Genomic DNA, 19,056 nt, shown 5'->3' with positions numbered 1-19,056 from the left:
ATATATCCAATGGGTTCTTTTCTGACCTTCATTACGATCAGGCTTTTTCATGATTATGTGAGCAGTATGTAAGCAACATAATGATAATAATAATAATAATCATAATTATTATTATTTTTTATAATCATCAACATTGAAATGTGGGCCTAGCATTTGGAGATCACAGTTGGACACTCTTTAGCGCCAGACAAGCTACTTGTTAATGAATTTTATATATATATATATATATATATATATATATATATATATATATATATATATATATATATATATATAAAATAAATAATACATTTTAACACAAAGACAAGAAACCTGTTGGGAATATTAGGCCCAGTTTCAGCTCTTTGTGCTAAAAAAAAAATAGAAACAACATTCCTGACACAAAAGCACAGGCTTTAACCAACTTGAAAAACTTGTTTACCTCTTTTTATTACATAATTCCCATGTAAACCGTCTCGTTCACAAGGATCGCTGACCTACTGCGTCCGATGAACCAAACACAATACATTTTTACACATGGTATTTAGTTGTAGGCATAGAACATTTTTGACACGTACACACATTTTACATGTAGTGCATACATTTTTTCATGTTTTTTTTCCCACTCTCGATGAAATAATGTCATGTGATTGGTAATTATAATTCATTTATTTTCCACATGAATTTGATTTCAGTATTCATTAATCTTATTTCGAATAACTGAAAAAACAACACAACTTCATGTTTGTCCTGCAATTAACTTATCATGTGACTATTTGTTTTATTGGCTTCCAAGTTTTCACATGATCAAATATCACCCACATAAACATGTGAAAAAAAATGTTTAATGTTAAAAATACATACTAATAAAACAGACATGGGTTCCTTTACACATATTTTCCAATTAATTTATTTACAAATCAAAAGCTGTATTAATTGCTGAACAGTGCTGTTTTAATATGCAAAATAGTGTTTGTAAAATTAATATAGTCTTGTATATTAGACAAGATTTTCGAGATGCCATGCTGCCTCTGAGCAGGTATTGTCCCATTAGTGGATAATCGTTTTTTGTTTTTTTTGTAAAGTACAACTAGTAATTACACTGATTGAGGTAAAGTCTTGACTACATAGTTTTGTAGTAGTCCAGTACTTATCAGCAATAACCTTTGAGCTCAGCTTGTGTGTGATTAAATGTGAACGATACCTCTGATCATTGTTATCAGAGCTAACTGATAATTATGCAAATGTTTAAGCACATCTACATCACTTTATGTTCTCAGAGAACACAGAAGTAAGGTCTTGCATAAACATGTGTTTAACAAGCTTCAGAACAGATCAAATCTGGCTTGTATCTGTGCTATGATGTAGCAAAATTAGGCATCTACATATTACTGGAAATGGCCTAAATTTATTTTATTTTTGTGTCCTGTGACTTGACTATAAACCTATAAGAAACCTCATTATAAAGATCAAAGTAATATTTTCATACCAGAACATTTAACCATATCAACGATTAAAACTATACAGTATATACACAGCTTATTGCGAACTTTTTTGACCAATCAGAAACAAGTACTCGACAGCGCTGTACTATGAACTCTTGCAGCCAATGATAACATAATTCTAAGGACATTTTAAAGCACATATAATTGAAAAATAAAAGCAGAGAAAACTGAGACGATTGAAGGGTTTTTAATTTAAATCAACTCCAAAAGTACAAGCAAGTGGCGGGAATGTACTGTGATTGTGCTTGGTTGAAAGGTAGTGTACAGTCAAGAACCCAGACACACTCTTCCGTCTCGTCTCTATCCTACACCCGTTCAGGACTAAAAACCAAACTGGAAAATGAGAGGAGAGGGGAGGAAAAAAAACAAACAAACAAACCTAAATACAAAAAAAATAAAAATTTCAAATGATGTAAAGGACAAATCAAGGATGGAAAAGGATCTTCCCAACCTGATACAGGTTACAATGCCATTTCTGCTCTGCAACACACACCAGGGCTGATTTTTCTTCATTATTTAAATAGAATAAAAGTGCACCCATAGAAAAGAACATCTGGCCCATAATTAACATGCCTTCAACACTGTTGGCAAATTTGTATGAGTTATTGCAGAGAACCAAACAACAATCCTGCTCATCAATACTGCTTTTAGCACGCTCTTTTATGACACACGACTGTCGCATGCTGAGCCAGGTTTGCTTAAAAATAAAGTTTTGATTATACAGTTTCAAAAAACATTATTATGTCCATTCATTAGTCTATATAGTCTTCAAAACAACTTACTGGCTATCTAGCATGCTAAGCGAGGCTAACAGGCTTGGCAATCAGCAATCAAGTACAGATGAAATACTTAGCCACATAACACACCGAACATGAATGTAACAAAGTAAAAAGATTTATAAATATCAAACTGCTTTTCTTTATACACATCTACCATTTTGAAACGTTTGAACTGTTCAGTGAGGCAATGTTAAGAGCAGTATCACCATGCAGGTCGCCCTCTCTGCTGTCTGAAATCCACATATGAAAATGGGGGGAAAAAAGAGAAAAGGAGTGTGTGTGTGTGTGTGCGCGCATGAACATATTGTTTTGGTGCAGAGGTGTGTGAAAGTCACACCGGGGTCCATCCTCAATCTGAGCCATAGATATACATATTAAAAACATCGATAGCTGACACTACTAACCCCAACACCCTGAATATGCCGATCGTTTCAACATTTCTTTATTTTCCTTCAGAGAGCAATGTCTGGTGCGTGCCCATTTCTTCTAATCCTTAACTGACCTTTATCAAATAAATAATCAAATCCATCAAGCTGATGTAGCAAGCAGAAAAAAAGTGACTGAGACAACACATGCAAAAGCTAATATTCTGTCTAGCATTTTAGTGGTTGCAGCAATTTAAGAAAGTCTGCACGCAAAATGTCTTGTAACAAGTAAATAACATTCTGCTGCAGGGGGAAAAAAAGGCAACAAAGAATTTATGTTCTTTTAAGAATAAGTTACATGTCCAAAGACAACTGTTCATTTTACAGGGGGCACAGAATGGCATCACCATCTATCTCCGCCTCTTACCTTACGTTCACACTAGCAAGTAACAACAAAAAAAAAAAAGGTATGGGAATATAACAACTGCGACTGATGATACTTGTGGGTGTGGCCTGACCAGCATGTATTGTTCTTTTTTTTTGTTACAAAAAGTAACACTATCAGCTAGACAGAGCTTCAAGCACCAAGACAAAATAATAAATGGGAACTAAAATCGCAAGTGGCAATTTGACTGAAACTGAAAAGGATTGTTGTGAAGAATTTCATATGCACATGTGTAATAAATGGTGGCCTGTTGCTGGTTAAAGTAAAACGTAGGGTTATAATATGTATATCTATGGTCCAAGCAGACATGCATTCTTTCCCTCATACACACTTTAAGTAAACGCTTAGTCAAACATTTGCAAACGCCAGACAACAAATCCTAAACCCTTATGCAAGACTAAATGATATTAAGAACCATTGAGGTTTGTGCTAAATGATGCACTGGTGTTCAACACACACTTGAGTGCACACACACACACACACACACACACACACACACACACACACACACACACACACACACACACACACACACACACACACACACACACACAATCTCTCTCTGTGGATAAAAATATACCGAGACCAATCAAGGTTTAGGCAAGGCCAACATCTTGCGCGCTCACACACACCAACACACACACAGAGACACACACAGATCTTCAGGTATGATTCAGGAATGGTTCATTTCTGGTTCTTAAGCTGGTTGGATAGCCAGTCGAGGCCCTCGTACAGGCCGTCACCGCTCGTCGCACACGTGGCCTGGATGTACCAGTTGCGATGGCGCAGTGCATGGAGCCCAAGCTTGTCTGTGATCTCAGCTGCGTTCATTGCATTGGGCAGGTCCTAGAAAACAAACGGTGAAATAGGACGAAACACTGTGATATTACTAACACTTATTGTTACCTACTAATCATGAAGTTAAATTCACACAGGACTGTAAAGAATAAAAAAAAAAAACTAATAATAACTAATAATAATTAACACAAGCATGGAATAAAACACTTCATGACATGCTGTTGTAGAAAGGTAATAAACAGCAGGTGTTAATGATGACACTTTTTCAATAACATGTTAACTTGAGTTAAATTGTAGAAAATAATAAGAAAATGCACAAGGTAATCACCTGCTTGTTTGCAAAAACCAGGAGGACAGCATCACGGAGCTCGTCTTCTGCCAACATTCTGGTCAGTTCCTCCCTCGCTTCATTTACTCGCTCTCTGTCGTTGCTGTCCACCACAAAGATCAGTCCTAAGACAGACAGAGGGAAAGAGGGTGAGACAGAATCAAGAATTATGTTAGAAAAATCACATTGTTCCTAATTCCCTGTATGACACACTGCAATATTAAACATGAGCTATATATTTATATACAAAAGCATGGACACATCAATGTGAACCTTTTAATTCAATGCCCATACCAATTTTACACAATAATGTAAATGGACAGTTTTTGTCTTACACGCTGTGCATCATTTTTAATACTGAATTAATTATGTTATTTGGACATAAAATCCGTTTCCATGACTCCCATAATTTGTTTTCCTGACTCATAAAAATTACATCATTCGGACTGCAAAAAAGAAAGCAAAAGGAAATTGGCTACAATTGTAAGTTTGTGGGATGTGTGTGTGTCTGTTACCTTGCGTGTTCTGAAAGTAGTGTCTCCAAAGGGGTCTGATTTTGTCTTGACCACCTACATCCCACACTGTGAAACTGATGTTCTTATACTCCACTGTTTCAACATTAAAGCCTGCAGATTAAAAGCACAAAACAAAGTGTAACTGTTGATCTGGTGACTTTTCCTAAGGCAGTGTTTACTTAATATTTATGACACTTTGTAACATTGAGAGGTAAAGCGTGATTTCAAAATAAATAAATAAATAAATGCTTTGTATATATAATTACCACAAAACAAAACAAATCAAAATAGCTTTCAATAATGAGACACTTCAGAAAGTGATGTAAAAAACAATGATCAATTACAGGCTTGTAACAGGAACTCTAACTAAACTGCACAAGAGACATGACAAAAACTTCTATTTGTACAAGCACAGTTGCCTCCTTCTGTTCACATACACACACTCAATTTTATTCCGACACACCCTTAGAAGAAGAGAAAGACTCCAGAAACAATAAAACTGAAAACTTGAGAAAACAAAAGGAGTAGTCTAGTGTTAATTCTCTGCTGTACCAGTACAGCTGATGTCACAAAAGTAGTACCATAAATCCTTTATGCTGTTTTGCAGTTTGCACTTTCATTTGACAAGTGACAAAACTGTGATTAAAAGGTTTAAAAAAAAAAAACTTCTCGCAGTTCTTAAACAAGGTGTTGTGAGTGAGTTTGGGTACCGATCGTGGGGATGGTGGTGACAATCTCGCCCAGTTTGAGTTTGTACAGAATAGTGGTTTTGCCGGCCGCGTCCAGGCCCACCATCAGGATCCTCATCTCCTTCTTCCCGAAAAGGCCTTTAAAAAGATTTGCAAACATATTCCCCATTCTCTCGGTTCTGGTGGGAAGGAAGGAGAAAGTATGTGCTATGAGTAAACAAATCACAACCATCTTAAAGATACATGGAAGTGGGTTGATTTCACTTCATAAATAACAAAATTTAAGTCAACTCAAATAAGCAAAATGATATTCAATGTATCATAGTGCATCTTCCTCTGATGTGGACCTGCAAAGGCTTTTATACACTGTTATAATCTTGTGGTTGGTTTGTTACAAATATTTAATGGTGAGGCATATTGAACGGCCCGAGGGTAGAGGCCATTGATTTGTCATCTGACATGTCAATTAAACGACCTCTTCCTGTAAAGGTAGGTGGGTCTTAGCTACATTTATTGTTACTTACAAAAATCCGGTGCTAATTACTTAAATATTATAGTGGAACCAATAGTGAAAATAGATTTTGATTTTTGAAAATAAATGAACGGTTTGTATGGATGCCTCAAAGCTAAAATATTAGCAATTAGGATTGAACAAGTAGAGCTAAACACAGAAATAGACAGAATTCATTAAAGCGAACATGCTAACTCTTCTCTATACGATTTCGCTGGCTAGCTAGCTGTCATGAATTATTGATGATCGTTACTTAACCATAAGAAACAAGAAAAAGAAAGTTATTCTTTCCAAAAAACGAGTTAATGGTGGATTCCAGCTATCAGGCAGTCAGTATGTTAGCTGACAGACATCCAGCTGTTAGCTACATAAGCGAGGCTTTTTTTTTGCCCACCTGCATTCTGACAGATCCCGCCTCAAACTTTCGGATTGGTTAATACTTTTGACACGTAAGCAGCTAGGATTAACTAATTTGTCGAGCAATTTTAAGAATCAAGCTATGAGCCAATGATGGAACAGGAGGTGGTATTCGTCGAAATGCGGGTGTGATGGGGGAAAATTAGCTAACTTAGCTGATCGACTTCCTATCTAGGAATATGTCACACGAAATTAACGTTTTCCAACAAGGTGAGAAAGGGAGGAATAACAGAATGATAATGCCAATAAACTTACTTTTTACTCTTATCGAGTGAACTGAACTCGTTACGAAGCTTCTGGAGAGGTTCTCTGTCACCGCTAGTGGCACCACTGTCACGTCAAAATGGCGTCATGTACACCTCACCGACACCGGCGTCACAAGCACCGCCCATAGCCACGAACTGACCAATCGACTCAATTAAAAGCGGTGTTCCCGCCCACCTCTCACCGCAACGCTCCAATGAGAACAAAGCAGGAAGTAGTCAATCCTGTTTATTGTCGAAACCGCAGACACACCTTAAAATAATGTGACGATACCGCTCATGTTTCACGGTTAAAGAAAGACTACACTCTAAAACACGTTGAATGTTTAATATGTTCTCTATTTATTAGTTGTTATTAAATGCTGCATTCCTATTAGTGAAAAGAAGTAATTGTGTGGAGTTATGTCCTGCCCTGATGTCAGGAGTAAGGGTAGCTCAGTGGTTGAGATGTTGGACTTCTGATCTGAAAGGGTTCAAATCTCACCATCACTAAGTTGCTACTACTGGGCCCTTGAGCAAGGACCTTAACCCTAACTGCTTGAATTATATAATTGAATAATTAAGTCGCTATGGATGAGGTTGTCTGCCAAATGATGTAAATGTCACAGGGTGACTGTAGAAATGCAGGTCAATTGCAGATGTTGAAGCTTCACGGCCTTAGCCGGATATCATAAAACAAATTTAGCTTATTTCTGGCTTTTTAAACTGCATATTAATGTTACCCAGTTATGGAACATTTAAAGCTCAGGGTGGTTTAGTTCTGGCCTGTTTCTTGCTGATCTTGTGAAGAAGTAGTAGTCCTTTTTAAGATGAGCTCTGACTGATTATATATCTGAACTTAGTCTCAAACGTTGGTATTGTTTTCAACAGAACGCACAGTGAACGCTTAATAAATCCAGACTGAAAATGATTTTGTTTATTATTTTTGTATTGTGTCAATATAAATTTCATGTTGTTATGTCATTTGTATTTGTTTATTTTTTTCCCCCATGATGTCATTTCATTTTTATTTGTATTTTTTTTTAATGAGCTTTATCATAAATACTGTAAAAAAAAAAAAATACAGACAAAAACGTCATACAAAAATGTGACTTTTGTACTAGGGTAACAGGTAAAATCCTAATAAATCAATCAGTCAATAAAGAGTGTCAACCAGTGCAGGAAATACTCGCTAATCACAACAAAGCCTTGCCAAAGTACTTCCTAAATATTGACTTACAAGATAAATAACTAGAATTTTTACTTAGACTTTCATTTAAGAAATTGAAGATTTTCTGGAGAAGTCTATAATGTTCCCAGAAGTTCTATAAAGTTCCCAGGCTTGTAATTATCAAATAAGATACAGTAAATCATAAGATTTCTTCTACTTTTTTTTTTTTTACGGGTAATTACAATCCAATGCCTCAGATAAAAAAAAATAATAAATTTGTATATATTTCTGGCCCAAAAATCTCCACCCTCAGCAGTAATACAGATGATTAGCTCCACCGCTTTCTTTTAAAAATATTTTTTTATTAAACTGTATAAATCAGCCTAACAGAGGACCACAGTCAAGGGGGGAAAACACTTTTCATTGAACTTGTAATTCATCTGACAAGCACCAAGGGGCACTAAAAACGCCCCCTAACGCACTAAAATCGCACTGCTTAAAAGTTATAAAAATGTTTCAGCAGTGGCAGGAGGTCAGGGCGAGCAAGCCCTTCTCTGCTTAACAAAACTTAGACTCACTAACTTTTTTATATGTTTTTATCCATGAATATGTATTAAATTATGCCAAACAGTCCATTCACTTCATTTCATAGTTTTCTTGGGTTTATACATTACGAGTTTTTATCCAATCACATTTTAGCTACCACATTACGTGTTGCTGTAAGGCCCCATGCTTTTTTACTATAAACTCCATGTTTCTTGAAGCTGTTGCTTTAACCAATCAGACAGCAATCTGGTTACTCCAAGGCCCTCTCACAAGCGTCAGAACACGGCGGCCTGCTAGTCAGAGCTGCACAAACTCATATATATTCGTGTGGATTTAATAGTTGTGTTATCATTCCACATTGGCTCACAGAGAAGAATAATTTGATTTGGTCTCAGATACACTTACAATGACATTTTTAACATGGACTTTTCAAGAAAAGCTGGACCAGGGATGTCTGCCAAAACAGCTGTTATGCTTTCTCATGAACCATTTATACCTTTGCGTTTTCTTTTCCGTAGAATTTGCACAAAAACGCACAATTTGCCCTAATTTTAAATCCCCAAGAAAACCATTATGCACTAAAAAAAATGCAAAAGCATCCACAGAAAACCTGGGATCATTTTATAAGGTTAATATTAATGCCTTGCTAGAGATAATGTATGTAGGTGTATTTAGGCATTGATTTTGCTGTATGAGATATCTGTTTGTGATGCAATGCTGTTATACTGTGTTTCTGTATAGTATTGATAGTTTCTATAGACTTGGCATCATAATGATGGTATTAAGAGGTGGATTGACTCAGGTAGGACACCACTGAAAGTGTGAAATGCATGGCCTGCCACTGGGTTTCAGTAAATGTTTTCCCAGGGGGGAAAAGAAATTGTGTCAATAAGTTAACACTTTCATTTTTAACACTTTAACACTTTAGTATTTTGAAAAAAAAAAAAAGCACAAAACGGAAGTGAAGAAAGGGAATGTGGTGTTCATAGTTTTCAGGCTGCTATAGTAGAACAGGTGTCTGACTGCAGTCCATCAGCTTCTTGCACCTCCATTTTGCCATCTCGGATCCTCCAAGTCCAGCTGGTGCTGCTGTCGGCAGCAGAGACACACAGCAGCCACATGCCCGACTCCAGAACCTCTGTGTCATGGGAGACTTGCTTCCCATCCAGCGTGGCTAAACTGAACGCGCTTATTGAGATCTTTTCATTTAAACACACAACAGGGCACCATATCAGCCTTGCCATATTAGATTAGTTCACCAATTCGTTGTCATACAGCACCAATATACGTTTAGTTAATTACTATTATAAATCAGACTCCTTACCTGTGCACTTATGCCCATAGCAACATGACCTAGCTTCACCTTTCGTCTCTCCCTGATCCTAAAAGTATCCCCATTCACATCTTCCACCCAGATATCCACTCCAAAGCCTACACACAAATGCACATGTTCACATATTCACAGAAAGTTGGGTTTCATGACTACTTAATGTTCATACTGCAGTTGATACCTGAGCAACTTTACCTTCAAACCTGCAAGAAGGTGGCTGATTGGTGGAGACAGACCAATCCACATTAAAGCTCTGCTCATCTGGAAGGCTGCTGTAAGATGAGAACACGCCGGAGCTCAAGTCATCTGACCAATCAGAACCCTTTAAAGAAGAAACAGAAATGTGAGATGCGTGGGTTATAAAGTAAACGACAGCCATACAAATGACACCTGGCAACCTGAGATGTGCACCTTGTAAGTGGAATCGACATCAGAAGTGCAAATGCTGCGATGGCAGGCAAGAGTTAATCGGGAGTTTCGCTCACACAAGTAAAGGTCATTTGAACCTGATAAGACAAAAAAAAACTATCAATACAAATAAATAATCAACAGAGCAATCTTTCTAAATACACAATAAAAGACAAAAGTATTGGGACAAGTGACGTGTTAACCTTTATTTCTCTCTGCCTAAAATGTCCCAACAATTTTGGAGACAGAATTTTATACTTGTAAAGCTTACATTTACCCCTCACTTAGACTAGGAGACATAAATCTGTTCCAGCATGAAAATGCCCCTGTGCACAATGCCAGCTCCATTAATATATGGTTTACTTAGGTCTTGAGTGGCCTGCTCATCCGGAAGGCTGAGCAGAAGGCTGCTCAGCCAAGATCACCCAAGGCTGATCTTGGGTGGCCTGCTATAGAGCTGTGACCCTACTAAACACCTTTGAGATGAATTGGAATACTGACTGCACCCCCTTAGGCTCAGGCATCTACGAACTTTTGTCCGTATAGCAAAAAAAATTTACTTTTTCAAAACCACCATTAAATAATATAATTTATAAAAGCACTTATAATTGGGAGGATTTTTTTTGTCAGGGTGAAAAACTTTGGATATAGTAAAAACTTCTCCCGTTAGGGGTCGCCACAGCGGATCATCCGCATGTTTGATTTGGCACATGTTTTTACGCTGGATGAACTTCCTAACGCAACCCTCCCCATTTATCCGGGCTTGGGACCGGCACTAAGGCTTGTGCAACCCTAATGGCTGGGGTTGGTTCCCTGACCGGGGATCGAACCCGGGTCGCAGCCGTGAGAGCGCCGCATCCTAACCACTAGACCACCAGGGAGCCAAAAAATTTGGATATAGTAACACTTTTTAAATGCTTACTGTTGATTTGAACAAACGTCTCTGAAACTTCTATTATAAAAGTGTCTTAAAAAAGGTTTCTGGTTTTTTTCTCACTACTAAAATAATTCAGAATTCTTGAAGATGACAATCATATATCCATTGCAGAAGTTGTGGATTGAGATTAGCTTGAAAATTGTTAGAGCTTTCCTTAAAAATGTAGCAAGGCAAAACAAAGTGGAAATCAAGCACTGTGATAAAGATGTAAACAATTCAGAAACTGGTTCAGGTTTAACTCACTTGTTATCAAAGATGGCACACAGTCTCCATCCTGTTCAGGCCATTCATCTCCACCGTTTTGCTGCTTTGAACCAAAGAGGATCTGCAGGCGAAGAAATGGCTCCCACTCACCCTTACTTCCAAGCTCCCTCAAACTCCCCAAATCACTCTCTATCTCTTCATCACTCTCTTCCTTCTCCTCATTCCTCTCTTCTGCAGCTGCTATTTCTCTCCATCCTTCTTCTGACAAGGACTTGGTCTCTTCGTCTGTGTCATTTGGATTTTCAGTAAGTGTGTATTCCTTTCCTAATCCCCAGTACTTCTCCATCCATCTTTCTGTTCTATCCATTCCTCCATTACTGTCCTCATATGTGTCTTCTGAATCAGTCTCATCCTCCTCAGCTGCTTGTTCTCTCCACCTGCTGACCCACTGAATTCTGGGAGCAGAACGCTTTTCTGTTGTTATGGAAACTGGGGGTGGGACCAACAGTGGATTGGTGAGAGCATTAGGTGTTGGCATTGGTGGGGAGGTCTTGGCATAGGGTAGAGTCTGTGTAGCTGATTGGACCAGGTCAAAGGGGCTGCCTACTAAACACACACAGACACACACACACAGATCCTATCCATAAATTCTAAGTAACAGCATCAGCCCTGATAACCACCAAAGCAGATAACCTAATCATCAAACTGATAACCACACAAACACCACTGACCAGAACACAAAGCTCTACTGCTTTTCTTCAGCAGCTCCCTGGCAGAGTCCCTCTTTCTTGGCTCCTTGACCAAACCACCTTTGATGACATGACAGGTCAAGGGGTCGCAGCCAGAAGGAATCTCCCACAGAGGGGCCGGCTCACTCACAATCTGTACGACAATACAGGAAGTAATCAACTTAAAGCTGTATAACAATTTAAATGCTATATATATATATATATATATATATATATATATATATATATATATATATATATATATATATATATATATATATAGACAGGTATAAAACGCTGATTTATTGAAATCTCTTGATTTAAACTGACTTCAGTTTGTAAAAAAAAAAAAAAAAACATTTTATTTGTAAAAAAAAAAAAAAGACTTATTAGTGAAATGTACATACTTATATAATTGTCTTTATATAATCATTCACTTATTTAATAATTACTAATTTACTTACTACATTTTATGTATGTACTTATTTTTTTATTTTATTTATTAATTCACCAATTCATAACTTATATATGAGCCAATTTGTGTGATTTGACTTTCTTTTTAGTTTTTGAATGGCTCCATACACAGGAAGTGTGTCTCAGCACATCCTGTATAATATTCCGATCAGTTTTGTTGGTGGGAGGTTCTTACTTTCAAGCAGAGCGGATGTGTGTAGTAGCGTGTCCATGGCTGATGGCCACTGAGCATGTGCAGTAACATACAACAGCTACTCCAGACATCTGCTTTGTCTGAGCGAGGGTCTCCACGAGCCACCTCAGGTGACATGTGGCTCTCTGTGCCACGCAGACCGTTACCTAAAATGGTAAAACACAAAATATACATGGTGTGCTGTTACTTTTTTGCTTTGGCATGTAATTTAATTTTGTATGTGTGTGTCTGCAGATAAGCACATTGTGTTACCACGAAAGGTCTTGGTGCTGTATCCGGTCTGGTCCAACGTCTCAGATAGTCCAAAATCACATAGGAAACAGTATCTTTTGTCCTTTGAAAGCAAAACGTTGTCCACTTTGCGCGAGCACACACACACACACACACACACACACACACACACACACACACACACACACACACACACACACACAAAATTACTTCATAATTAAAGAATGGAAATTGATGTCCAATGAATGCTTGAGTCCATTCCTTACCTTTAACATCCAGGTGAATCACATTTCTGCTATGCAGATGTTCCAGAGCCTGCAACACCTGATGATGATAATAAAGAGCGAGATCTTCAGCAAAATGCCCACTTGCTTTTAAGAACTGAGCTAATGAGCCTGAAAAGAGGGTGTGAAAAGAACATTTAGAGACTTTTTCATAATGGTGTTTGATGTCTGAATGCATATACGTGGCTCATAAAAACATGGATCCCTGGTTCTAGAGCCAATTTTAATAAGGACTTACTGTTAGCAATAACTCAGAATGTACCAGTTTTAAGGTCCATAAAAAGGATGACATTCAGGCCCTCTTGTACAGCGCCATAGAGCTGAAGGACACGTGGTGAGTCCAACCTGCTCCATGTTTGCACTTCCTCCCAGCTGAAACAGCTCAAAGGAATCTGCAGATGGCAGTTAAATTAAGGGTGTAAGGGAATAATGCCTTTGACCAATCAGACTCCACCACTTAAGTAGTAAGTAATTACTGTATTTTCCGGACTATAAGACGCTACTTTTTTCAGCACGTTTTGAACCCCGCGGCTTAAACAACGAAGCAGCTAATTTATAGATTTTTCCTGTTTTTTTTCCGGTTTCACAAACTTAAAGCCAAAAAACTGAGCCCCATAACATTAGACCAATGAAATTGCCGAACGGGTTCAGGTGAACCAATGAAACTCTTTATATTAAATCAGATGCGCTCCCACTGAATCGGGCCACACCACATCATAAATATGGATGATGTTCCTCTGACGTTTGATCTGCCGCTCACTCAACCGGGCATGAAAAAACACTTCACCTGTGTTCTGAGCTGCACGGCATCGGGAGAAAAGCTTCACCGATGGTGATTTTTAAACGCATGACGATGCCAAAAGATAAACTCCTGAGAGAAATTGTTGTGAAAGGAAGGAGGAAGACAGTGAACAATGACTTTCTTGGTAGGCTACTGTTTAGATACAAGCGGTGTAACAGACACTGTCTTTCCTTAAAGCCTGTGTAAAGTTCATTAGTTTTAATGTAGACATTAAAAAACGGCTTATAGACAGGTGCGGCTTATTTATGTTCAAAATAAAAATCTTTGTCGAATTCAGTGCGTGCGGCTTATATTTGGGTGCGCTTAATAGTCCGGAAATTACGGTAATAAGGCATAAGTAATTAATAACATATGATGAGGAGTGCATTTATAGGACAATAAGTCAAAAATATTATGTAAACATGTTAAAAAAAACAGATGAAGTGTTAATTATCTTACCTTTTTGGCAGCACACGTATACCCAGTTTGCTTGTCACGCACACTGAACACATCTCCATATGATCCATTCTGTACATGGCGAAGCATGGAATACTCATGGCCTTCCCTATATTCTGTGTTTCTCGCCTGCAAAAACTAATAGAAAGCATCACTGTGAATTAATCTTCAATCATTTCATTGTGAAGACCATTTCTGGTTATTCTCACACAAGTATTAAACATGTTGAATTATATGCAAGGTTTTACCCTTTGTGGATGGAAAAGAAAACCTTTGTTTATCTTTACATGATTATCTTGATTTCTGTCACGCTCTGCCTCGTTCATCATCTCGTGAAATAATGGTGCAACACGATACCGATCCGGATGAGTTACAACACCCTGAAGTTTCCTCCATGTAAGCTCAGAGTTGTCCTTAAAATGGAAATGGTCATGCTCTTTCGCTCTGTAACAGACTGGACTTCTACTCTCAAAAAAATCATTGTACAGGTCACAGTGAGCCTCGTCAATTTGGCCATCTGGCAAGCTACAGTGTCCTGCCTCAAAATGACTAACAGGGAAGTCAGGGTGCCCCACCTCAAAATGCCCAACTGGTGAATTTTGACATTCCACCTCAAAATGGCTCAATGAAGAATTACAGTGTCCTCCATAAAAATGATTAACTGGAAATTCACAATGTCCATCAAAATGGTCAACTGGTGATTCACAGTGCCCTCTATTAAAATGGTTGACTGGAGTGTCACAGTGTCCTCCATTAAAATGGTCAACTGGTGATTCACAGTGTGCTCTATCAAAATACCCAACTAGCAAGTTATGATGTTCTGGCTTGAAATTGCTCACTGGCAAGCCATTAAAATGTTTTTCCTTGAGTTGACCAATGGAGGGGTCATAGTTCCCTGCCGTAATATGCTTGCTAAAAGAGCCACCATTTCGTTCTGTGGTGGAGAATGAGGATTTTAAATCACAGTGAGTGATATTACCACTGGCAGCAGAGCCTGAACAGGTTGAAGCAGAGCCCCACTGTGCCCTCGCAAAGCTGGACACCGAATTGCATGAGTCGTTATCAGAGTCCAAACTTTGCTCCCAATCTGCATTAACACCGCTTGAATCCGAATCACAGGCACCACTGACAGACTCATCGTTGCAGGAAGACTCCGATCCGAACAAGGCTTCTATGCTGCTGTCTAGTTTTGCAGTCTCAGATCTAGGCACTTGAGTGCCACAACAGGTGTTCTCAACCTCCGTGTAGAGACAAATCAAGCCCCAGTTTTGCGATACATTAGAACAGGAAGTGTCACAACCTTTGATGCTTTCAGCATAAATGTACACAGATTCTGAATGGGACTGAGATCCTCCAAAGCTGGTGTAAATATCGGAACAGCAGCTTACTTCAAGCCTACGGATGCTAGGACTCACTATGCTGCTGTAAGATTTTTCTGCTTTGGGGAAATGCCCAAATTCAGAGTTCTCCTTTTGACTTGCCCCTTCATTGAGTGAATTAGGGCATGGTCTTTGGAAAGAAGCCACAGATTGTAGTTGAAGTAGGCTGTGTTTCATACTAGATGGACAGAATTCTTGACACTGCTCAGCTGCAATGGAGAAAACAACAACGGTTATAACAAATGTGTACCACAGTACTGTTCAATTTTTAATTTAGTCTGGTCAGAAAGTGCAGGTGGATATTCTATAAGAGCTGCTTTGACGGTTATATATTTTTTTCATCAAGTGGAATTTTAGTTTAACTTTTTAGTGCAATTGCACAATAGTCCTTTAAAAAAAATTTATATTGCTTTCATATTCATACTTAAACATTCATATCCACACCTGGCACATCAATACCCACACCTATACCTCTAGTTTTTGATTTTTCTACATACCCTCTGCTTGGGTAATCACAGGTGTAATTTTGGTCTCTTCCTCAGTGCTGTTCTGCATTAGAGACTCATCGTCCTCTTCATTACTAAGTACAGGAGAGTTAGAAAGGGAAATAATAAGACACATGTAGGCCATTCTATTCACCTCTTATCCCAAACTGCTCTCATCTTAATTAATCAGTTTATTGAATGTAAAAGCATTTTTATGATTGTGAGATAAAAATGATTGGCTAAGACATAAAACCCCAATTCCGAAAAAAAGATGTGACACTGTATTAAATGTAAATGAAAACAGAATGCAATGATTTGCAAATCTCACAAACCTATATTTTATTCACAATAGAACCATTTTAAGAAAAACATATGGTCATTTTAAATTTGATGGCTACAACAGGTTTCAAAAAAAGGTTGGGACAGGGTACCAACATGTTACCCATGTGTAGCATCACATTTTCTGTCCGTATACATCTGGGAACTTAGGAGACCAGTTGTTTAAGTTGTTGGAGATAAAAGTTGTCCAAAATGTGTTCTAGCTGCTTAACAGTTCTGGGTGTGCTTTGGTGTATTTTTCATTTCATGATGCGCCAAATGTTTTTAAATAGAGAAAGGTCTAGACTGCAGGCAGGCCAGTTCAGCACCCAGCCTTTTCTGCTGTTGTAATTGATGCAGTATCCAGTTAGCATTGTCTTGCTGAAATATTTAAAGCTTTTCCTGAAAAAGATCTGAATCATTTGTTGTTCTAAATCCAGTATATACATTACTATTCATCATTCATCCATACCAACAGAGATTAAAGACAAGCCAGATGTTCCCCATCCTTTATAGTCTGTTGTCCATGGTTTACAAAAATAAATTAAAATTTCGATTTGTCTAAACATAAAACAATGTTAAACTTTGTCACAGTACATTTTACATGAGATTTGACCAAGAGAAAATGGTGGCTTTCTGAATCATGTTCACACATGCCTTCTTTGCACGAAAGAAATTTAACCTGCATTTGTGGATGACATGGCAAACTGTGTTCACAAACAATGATGTCTGGAGGTGTTAATGAGCCTATGCTGTGATTTATTTCATTACAGGATCATGACTTTTTTATTGCAGTGCTGCCAATTTGATTTCCAAATTGCTTTTCCCATAGTCCTTTGTGCACAGAGATTTCTCCAGATTCTTTGAAATTTTAGATGATTTTATGTACTGTAAATGATAAGATATTTTGCAATTGTATGTTGAGTAACATTATTCTGAAATTGTTGACAATTTGTAGACAGATCTTTTTACAGATTGGTGAAGCTCTATTCATCTTTGATTATGAGAAACTCTATAACAAATCATCTTACAGACCTGTTGTCAATTAAGCTTATGAGTTGCAGAATGTTTGTTTAATGGCACTTCCCCGTCACTATGTTTTTGATACGTGTTGCATCAAATACGAAATGACCTTGTTTTTTTTTCTAAAATGTTACATTTCCTCAGTTTTAACATTCTATATATTTGTTCTATTGTAAATAAATATGAGATTTGCAGATCTCATTTCATTCTGTTTTTCACTGTATGAAATTTCACACACTGTCCCAATTTTTTGGAATGAGGGTTTTACTAATGAATGTAAGAGCATATATTATGAAAACATGAGGTAAAACTAGCAGATGCAAGAATATTTTGTACAAATTTCAACAAATCTATTTTGTAAACTTGGGTAAAACTTGCAGATGCAAGAGCATTTTATCTGGAGGAAAAGTAGATACGAGTAAGCCACTCGTATCTACTTTTCCTCCAGATAAAATGCTCTTGCATCTGCAAGAAAAACATTATGAAAAACAAAGCATGCCAATGTGTCATAAATAGCAACTGAATGTTTTATGCAAACTGAAAGAAAAGAAACTTGGTGAAAAAAAGTGCAAAACGGCAAAAGCATATCATGTACTTATTTAGACAAAGGATGGAGGTCTTGAGAACGTGACAGCATGTAAACCCAGAAGGATTTTGTTTATGGTGAAAGAAAAACGCAGAAGATTGGGAAGGCCAGGTCATAAATCTCATAAGGACAAGAGAATTTTGTTGGCACACTAATAAATACGTGAGATTGTGTGTGAGCGAGCAGATAGTAGGATCAGAGCTGTGGGGGTATTAATAGCAGAGACCTTCATGCAAGCAGCAGCTTGTGCCTCAGCTGCTTCAGTCACTCTTTCTGTTTCCAACATACACCCACACTTTTCCTGTGCTGTTTCACTGCACCTCTCCTTCACTACTCCAGCTGTCTCACACTCCTGATCTACTTACCATCCTTTGAAGTTCAACTCCATCTCTGGGCAGACTGTCCATATTAACAAGACTTCATGGACTTTTGACGATATGATTTCATGAGTCAAAATTAACTTAATTTTTTCTTCTTTTTTTTTTATTTTAGCAAAATATATATTAGATCATTTCTAGATTAAACATCAACATGCATTACATAGAATACAATTGTGTATCTTCTAAGTTCCTTACCTTTTACATAAATATACATAAAGATTATATGCTTGAGAAAGTTAAATTTTAAATAAACATGCAGATTATTACGAATATTCACACTACACACATTACACTTATATTATGGACATACCGGTAGAAAGAGCCCATCTGTTCAGGTTTAACTTCGTCTCGAGTTAAAACAACATTAGTGTTTGAACGTTCACTCTTCTCGCGATTCATTCACACTGAAAGTGAGTTAACCGGCAAGAGCAAGAAATACACGCGCGCGCGCGCGCACGCACACAAACGCACGCGCGCGCAGTCCTAGTGGAACTTAATCCCACTGGCTCACAGACACCAGGAAAGTGTGTGTCAGATGAACTACATGCTTGAATGTATTTACAACAAAG

At 37.7% G+C, this 19,056-nt stretch overlaps 2 protein-coding genes across 3 annotated transcripts; both read right to left on the bottom strand.

Moving 5' to 3' along the window:
* Window positions 1-1,655: 1,655 nt before the first annotated feature.
* arf2b (ARF GTPase 2b) lies at window positions 1,656-6,720 on the bottom strand. Its single transcript, XM_083541729.1, has 5 exons — window positions 6,587-6,720; window positions 5,425-5,582; window positions 4,715-4,825; window positions 4,200-4,324; window positions 1,656-3,919 (listed from the first exon to the last, which is right to left on the bottom strand). Exons 2-5 carry the CDS (start codon window positions 5,570-5,572, stop codon window positions 3,758-3,760), a joined length of 546 nt encoding a protein of 181 aa, XP_083397855.1. The 5' UTR covers window positions 5,573-5,582; window positions 6,587-6,720; the 3' UTR covers window positions 1,656-3,757.
* A 784-nt stretch (window positions 6,721-7,504) lies between these two features.
* Window positions 7,505-18,985, bottom strand: map3k14b (mitogen-activated protein kinase kinase kinase 14b). 2 transcript variants are annotated; one of them, XM_083541203.1, is made up of 14 exons: window positions 18,798-18,985; window positions 16,193-16,275; window positions 14,565-15,904; window positions 14,320-14,454; window positions 13,342-13,471; window positions 13,062-13,190; window positions 12,817-12,921; window positions 12,547-12,710; window positions 11,901-12,051; window positions 11,209-11,775; window positions 10,032-10,126; window positions 9,816-9,942; window positions 9,615-9,721; window positions 7,505-9,489 (listed from the first exon to the last, which is right to left on the bottom strand). In XM_083541203.1, exons 1-14 carry the CDS (start codon window positions 18,884-18,886, stop codon window positions 9,283-9,285), a joined length of 3,429 nt encoding a protein of 1,142 aa, XP_083397329.1. In that variant the 5' UTR covers window positions 18,887-18,985; the 3' UTR covers window positions 7,505-9,282. The 2 variants fall into 2 exon arrangements, with proteins under 2 accessions (XP_083397329.1, XP_083397330.1); XM_083541204.1 differs by having other exon boundaries at window positions 11,209-11,772.
* Between the last annotated feature and the right edge of the window lie 71 nt (window positions 18,986-19,056).

The sequence above is a fragment of the Silurus aristotelis genome (genome assembly GCF_946808225.1).
Source record: "Silurus aristotelis genome assembly, chromosome: 1".
Lineage (NCBI taxonomy): Eukaryota > Metazoa > Chordata > Actinopteri > Siluriformes > Siluridae > Silurus > Silurus aristotelis.
The sequence above is the reverse complement of the archived record's forward strand: the minus strand, read 5'-3'. Positions and strand labels throughout refer to the sequence as shown.